Source organism: Hibiscus syriacus, unplaced genomic scaffold, assembly GCF_006381635.1.
Source record: "Hibiscus syriacus cultivar Baekdansim isolate YM2019G1 unplaced genomic scaffold, ASM638163v2 tig00013565_pilon, whole genome shotgun sequence".
Classification (NCBI taxonomy): Eukaryota; Viridiplantae; Streptophyta; class Magnoliopsida; order Malvales; family Malvaceae; genus Hibiscus; species Hibiscus syriacus.
The window spans coordinates 23,455-31,035 of NW_024062303.1; the positions used below are offsets into that span (position 1 = coordinate 23,455).

The 7,581-nt window shown below is 38.6% G+C and overlaps 1 protein-coding gene across 1 annotated transcript; it reads left to right on the forward strand.

Annotated features, from left to right (window-relative positions):
- Positions 1 to 220: 220 nt before the first annotated feature.
- LOC120206250 (uncharacterized acetyltransferase At3g50280-like) lies at positions 221 to 1,762 on the forward strand. The gene has a single exon (XM_039205959.1). It carries the CDS (start codon positions 262 to 264, stop codon positions 1,648 to 1,650), a length of 1,389 nt encoding a protein of 462 aa, XP_039061890.1. The 5' UTR covers positions 221 to 261; the 3' UTR covers positions 1,651 to 1,762.
- Positions 1,763 to 7,581: the final 5,819 nt, after the last annotated feature.

The window sequence follows — 7,581 nt, forward strand, 5'->3', positions numbered from 1 at the left end:
ATATATATTGTCGATGGTAAAAAAAAATCTAAACAAACATTAAATGTTAACTAAATTAAATTATTACATATTCTTTGCTGAATTCATGTCAAATAATAAAATAAAATAAAACAATCCATTTGATTCTTAAAAAGTTAATCCAAAGTTTCTATATTCATGCACCCAAATCCCTATAAATTGTACGCTGTCTCATTCCTGAAATTCAAATCCAAAACCGGTAAGGCATAGAAGTGAAGGAGAAATTTTGAAAACAAAAAAAAAATGTCTTCCTCTCGTTTGATTATCGTCTCAAAAACCCTGGTTTTCCCAGATCAAAAATCAAGCCTTGGAGACCTAAAGCTTTCAGTTTCTGATCTTCCCATGCTGTCTTGCCATTATATCCAAAAAGGCTGTCTCTTCACTCGTCCTTCCATCCCCATCGACTCACTCATTTCTCTCCTCAAACAATCCCTTTCCAAAACGCTGTCGTTTTTTCCTCCACTCGCCGGCCGTCTTTACACCGACGAGAAAGGTTACATTTACATAACCTGCAACGACGGCGGAGTCGAGTTCCATCATGCCAGATACACCTCCCGTTTCATCCGTGACGTCATTGGTCCGGTTCATGTTCCGGAGTTGGTCAAGGAGTTTTTCACCTTCGATAAGATGGTTAGTTATCAGGGACATTACAAGCCGATCATGGCCGTCCAGTTCACCGAGCTGGAAGATGGAGTCTTCATCGGATGCTCGGTTAACCATGCGGTGATCGACGGTACGTCGTTTTGGAATTTCTTCAACACTCTCGCTGATATTTGCAGAAAAATCAGTAACAATGATAATGAGAGTATTGAAGAAATCGCAAGGCGACCTGATTTTTCACGGGACTCGGTTTTTATTTCATCGGCGATATTGAAAGTCCCCGACGGAGGCCCCAAAGTTACGTTTAACGAAAACGAGCCGTTATGTGAGAGAATTTTCAGTTTTAGCAGAAAAGCCATTTTAGAACTCAAAGCCAACGTTAATGGCGACTTTAACGCCGTTGAAATTCTGGGGAAGCAAAGTAACGACAACAAGTACTATACTGAAATGGCTCCGGTTTCAAGAACGGCGGTGATTTCGTCGTTTCAGTCACTTTCGGCTCTTCTCTGGCGGGCGGTGACACGTGCAAGGAAGCTTCCGGCTTCCAAAACGACGACGTTTAGAATGGCAATTAATTGTCGTCACAGGCTGAATCCGAATATGGACCCTTTATACTTCGGAAACGCGATTCAAAGCATCCCGACGTACGCATTGGCGGGTGACGTCACGTCACGCGACATACGGTGGTGCGCCCAGCAATTGAATGAGAGCGTGAAAGCTCACGACGACGAAACGGTTCTTCGTTTCATTCATATCTGGGAGAAGAATCCACTGTGTTTTCCATTGGGAAACTTGGACGGCGCATCGTTGACGATGGGGAGTTCTCCTAGGTTCCCTATGTACGACAATGATTTCGGGTGGGGTCGACCGTTGGCGGTTAGGAGCGGCGGAGCTAATAAATTCGATGGGAAGATCTCTGCCTTTCCAGGGCGTGAAGGGAACGGTAGCGTTGATTTGGAGGTGGTTTTGGCGCCAGAAACAATGGCCGGGATTGAGTCGGATCACGAGTTCATGCAATACGTAACCTTTTAAACCGTGCAATCGCGGTATTGTGTTTTTAAAATTACAGACGTAGTTATAGCATCACTACCAGCTTGAAAATCGTTACGATACGATCATTATAGTATTTTGACCGTAATTTAGTGCTATAATATAAATGTATTTTTGTGTGTTTTTATGTTTAAAAAATGAAATGTTAATTGGCCTGAAAATTGAAGCTGTAACATCTGGTTTGATCTTCCACTGGACCACTGGATTAGTTTCATATTTATATTCCATGTATACCTTTAGGTTTAATCTAGTTGGTTCATACATTCATTTCTTTAAGTTGACATCCACATGATATGGTAAGTTATGGTTGTATTCCATGGATACAATTACTATTGTAGCCGTAATTACAGATACAATTATGATGATAGAATTAGGAATGTTACAATATGATTTATTTTATAAAAATAAGTAGTAAATTTTTAAATAACGGATATAATATTATGATGGTTTTAAAAATCGTTATGATATAACGGTTACATTGTGTTGTGTATACAATTTACAAAATTTCGAACTCTTATATTAAGATTAAGAATCTGAAGAGGTGATCTTTGTTTGAAGGTTATTCCCTCCGACGGCTCTTCATTGTCCTGACTCTTGAAGGATTTGATACGTTGATGGTTTAGGGTTACTCTTGGTTTATTGGTACTCTTTTCTAAATGCCAAATTGAGTTCCATCATTGTTAGAGGAGTGAAGGCCATTTCAATATTTTGGTTGTGTTTAGAAAGATTTTGATTAGGGTTTTTATACCTCCTCCTACGTCATGTTAGGTTACATTTCGAAACTTATACGTCCTCTGAAGTTGTTTGAAATTTTCAGAGTTTGTATCTTATTCCTTTAATTTAAATTAGACAGACTTACGAGATCTATATTTTAATATCTGACAACTAGATCTATTCAATTTGTAAATTTATATTTAGTCACCATAGTCTATTTATAAAATCCTTCAACCAAGATTGAGAAAGTAGGATCTTCTCCTTCATTAGCTATTTTTCCCATTTAACCTTCATAAATCAAGCGACTTTAACCGTCTAAAATTCCTCCATGAACGACCGATTGCAGCCCTCCGCCTAAGTTAGCCGTCTATAACCGCCACAACACAAATGTTGCCATCAACAGGTTTTTAGTGGTAAGTTGTTTTGTGAAAGTAGGGTTGACATGAAGCTGTTTGACCTTAGCATGAAGGGTAGTATTTTTGCTGCAGTTGTTCTGAGCAGCAATCTTGTTCATCCTCTCCTTGAAGGATACCAAATCACAGATGCTCTTACAAGATGTTTTGATCAAGCATGCTTGTCTTCTTAATAAAAGAATTCGCTTAGAAGAAAGAAAGAAAGCAGATCAAGCAAAACGTACAGATATTCAAAACGATTAGACAAGTTGAGTTGTTGGAGAAGCATAGTGATAGAGATGACAACGACGGTAGTCCTTTTTGATGAAATGATCTATTATTATGCATGCACCATTCACCCCCTTCATGCTCTAGGGGTCCCATTCTGTACATGAAATCTAAAATCTCAACTTTATTTTATGCGCCACTAATATTTGATGTACATTGCATAATGCCCCCCAAAATAAAGGCACTGTCTTTTCTGAAGATTGGAGAGCCATTGCTTTCCCTCCTTTGGAATTTTCCACCATTCACCCCTTAATCTCCAGGGGTCTTATCTACCCTTTATGGCTTTATTAGAGATATGTCACAATCATGAGGTTTGCAAATAGTACAGCTCCCCCAAACCCACATTTGCATTATTGCAAGATAAAGTATGGCTTATCCATAAATTAGATTGATTAGAGTGGAGACTTGGTGAATGAAGAAATTAAAACTATTTCTTTGTCTGGTGTGTATTGACTAAACATGTCGCTGCGAGCTCTTCTAACATTGTTCTACAAAAGTTTAAAGTTTGATAATAATAGTGGATTGTTACTTGTTTAAGCTATGGAGGTAGACAAAACAGAACAACATTAAATTCCATCTCTTGTAAATGATCTATTTCGATTGCAAATTCTTTATTGCCTAGTTGGATGTTGGTGATAGTTGTTGAAGGCACATCATGCAAATGGTTTCCAGCAGCGCAGAAATTCATGGTTTGGTTCATGAATCTTGATGTGAATTTAGGGTTAATATTCATATTCAAATTGAGTTTTGACATTGGTGTAAGCTTGGATATATGCAAGATAGTTCACGCCACCTGTAAAGAAAAAAATACAAATATTCATCAATTATGATGATGCTTTACTAAACCATAGTTCCTTCTGAAGTCTGAGAAGTATAGCAAAAGTAGCAGAAAACAATAGTAAAATGCAGCAAAGAGATGAGCACTGCCACACTAGGGTTAACTAAGAAGATTCTTTCTGATCTTAGTTTATAAAATAATCAAAATTAATGAAACCAGACAGCAAAACCATGATGTTTGTCTTCCTTGTAGTCAAAATTCGATTATTACACGACTCGACAACCTTTGTGCTTCTCCCATTCGTGGGCGGAACCATGGGGCTGTTCCTCCATTAGTGGAGAAAAAGCATATATAAATATGTAAGATTTATAGACAGATACAGTGCTTGGTTTTGTTTGGCTTGGTTCTCGAGAGAAATTTCTTTGGGGTTTGGATTTGTTTGGCAGCACTAGTTTCAGAAAATTGTTAAATTAACTCTAATCACTTTATTTTATTTAGTTATATATATATATATATATATATATATATATATATATATTCAAATTCTTGTGCAAAATTCTTCAAACTATAAAACAAAGAAGTCAGTAATGGTAAACCTAATTTGTCAAGCATATCAAATATTTCCACTGCACTGCATGACTCTTATTAATTATTTATTTATCATTTTTAGGGTTCATAAGTTAAATATATATGTTGAGCATAGTAGTGGTCATTTTCTTAAAAAAAAATAACGAAAAGTGTTATCATTCAATGTATTTTATAAAGATATATTTATAAATCAATTAAACTATTCCCTTTTTTTTCTTTTTTTGCTTTGAAATACCAGTTTACCCAGTTGACACAGGGGGTCATACAGTGTTTGAGTATGAGGTGGAGTTTCTTCGTCTAAGTTAGGATGCACCAGAGCTGGTTTCATCAGAGTACCACCATTTTAGGATGTTCAGGGAGGGCCTTTGATTAGATATTCTAACCCACCTAGCTATCGATCTACCGATAATATTTTTTGAATTAGTCTGGCAAGTAAAAGTTATCAAGAGGGTTCTAGAGAGGAGAGAAATTGAGATAGAGGCTACTTCTGGTTAGAAAAAAGGATTAGTTGGGCCTTTAGGATCGTCCCAGCAACCTAAGAGAGTGGGAGACTCCCAAGGGTTTGAGAGCCCTAGTCGGCCAGTCTAGCATGTATGCTCATAGTACGAGTAGAGGTGGAGGTTGATCTAGTCAGTGTAGGAGACTGTTGGCCACCGCATCAATTACGAGCTCTAGAGGTTCTTCGAGGATATAATCTCATCCTAGCTGTTCTACCTACGGCAAGAGGCATCATGGGTTTGTCGGTAGGGGTCCAAGGGCTGTTATCATTGTGGTTCCCTGGACCACTTTGTCAGAGATTATCCAGAGGCACAGGATGTGACCCCAACCTCGACTAAGAGATCAATATCATCGATTCAGATGGGTAAAAGACCCCAAAGAGGTGGAAGTTCTGCATTCGATCAGTCTGGTAGAGGTGTAGTTCGATCTGAGGCCAATGCCACGCTAATGTCGTTGCTCGCCAGTATGCAGTTTGAGCTCAAGAGAATTGTAATGCCGCTTACATGATCTCATGTACTTTTACCATGTTTTTCATTTCAATTAATACTTTAATTGACCCCAGATCCACCCACTCCTATGTCTACTATGACCTAGTGCAAGAAAGAAATATCCTAGTTGAGAATCTAAATATAGGAGTTCGAGTGTCCAGTCCTTTAGAATTAGATGTCCTTGTAGACAAAGTCCATCGTAGATGTCCGATGCAAATTCAAGGTAAGATCTTTCCTACTGATCTTATGGAGCTGCCTTTTATAGAGTTTGATCTGATTTTGAGCATGGATGGGTTGTCGGAGCACGATGCAAGCTTGAGGTGTAAGTTTCGATGGCTTAAACTTAGGAAGGTGGATGAGACTAGGATCATAATGTTTGGTGAGAAAGCCAAGATTCAACAGTGGTGTCGGCCCTTAAGGCTCAGCGAATATTAGATCAAGGTTATGAAGCCTTATTGGCTCACATTGTTGACACCAAAGTTGCAGTTTCAAGGATAGAGGACATTCGAACCGTTAGAGACTTCCCAGACGTGTTTCGTATAGGGGTAATGCCATGGTCTACTCTAGTGTTCATTGTTCTTTACCACATGGCACCGACGGAACTAAAGGAGTTGAAATCGTAACTTCAAGAGTTATTGGAAAAAGGGGTTTATATGGTCGAGTATTTCTCCTTGGGGAGCGCTAGTCATCTTCGTTAAAAAGAAAGACGGGTCCATGAGGTTGTGCATCGACTACTGTCAGTTAAACAAATTGAAAATAAAAAATCGTTATCCTCTTCCCAGAATCGATGACCTCTTCGATCAGCTTAAAGGAGCATGTATTTTCTCCAAGACATATATGATATCTGAGTAGGTTAAAGAGGCAGATATCATAAAGATGGCATTCAGGACCATATACTATCATTATGAGTTTCTTGTAATGTCGTTTGGACTCACCAACGCCCCGGTGACATTCATGGACCTCATGAATCGAGTCTTCCACCCTTACTTGGATCTGTTCATAGTGGTTTTGATTGATGACATTTTGGTATATTCACGATAAAAGGATGAGCACAACCGGCATCTCCACATAGTTCTTCAGACTCTTCGAGATCAACAGTTATTTGTAAAGTTTGGAAAGTGCAAGTTTTGGTTGTCAGAGGTTTTAAATTTGGGGCATGTAGTGGAAGAAGATGGTATTCGAGTCAATCCTCAGAAGATTCACGCAGTACTTAAGTGGGAGCCACCAAAATGTGTAATAGAGGTGCACAGTTTCTTAGGTCTTGTGGGTTATTATTATAGATTTGTTAAGGGTTTATCAATGATAGCAACCCCAATAACTAAGTTACTTAAAAAAGTAGTACCGTTTGTGTGGGGTGAGAAGCAGCATAGCAATTTTGAGCAATTGAAAACCCTTTTAACCCAAAACACAGTTCTAACTCAACCTGAATCAGGAAAAGGGTTCACCGTGTATAGTGATGTATCGCTAAACGGTCTTGGTTGCATGTTGATGTAAGAGAGAAAGATGGTAACTTATGCATCCCGCTAACTTAAGCCTCATGAGCGAAATTATCCTACCTATGATCTAGAGCTTGCAGCCGTAGTTTTTTCGATCAAAATTTAGAGACATTATCTTTATAGGGAGAAGTGTCACGTCTTTGACTGACCATAAGAGCTTAAAGTATCTACTTACCCAGAAGAAGCTAAATCTGAGGCAGCATAGATGGGTAAAGTTATTAAAGGACCATGACTGCATTATCGACTATCACCCAGAAAAAACGAACGTTGTAGTGGATACTTTTAGCCGAAAGTCGATGTCAGAGTTGAGAATATTATTAGCGCGGTTGAGCATTTCTAGTAATGGTGGATTATTGGCTCAAATAGTAAGCAAGATCAAAAGACTGAAGGTTCAAATAGTCATTTAAAGACTCGTATGGAGCAAGTCTACCAAGGCGAGGTACTAGGGTTTGAGTTGTGAGATGGTGAAGTGTTATACTTTATGAGAGGTTTATGTGTACTTGAGGTCGAGCAACTGTGTAACAAAATTCTTCATGAGGCCCATTGTAGCCTACTTTCGGTTCACCCAGGAAGTAATAAGATGTATAAATAACTTCGACCGTTTTATTTTTGGCAAGGAATGAAGAACGATGTTTCTGAGTTTGTGGCAAAGTGTCTAGTGTGCCAGTAAG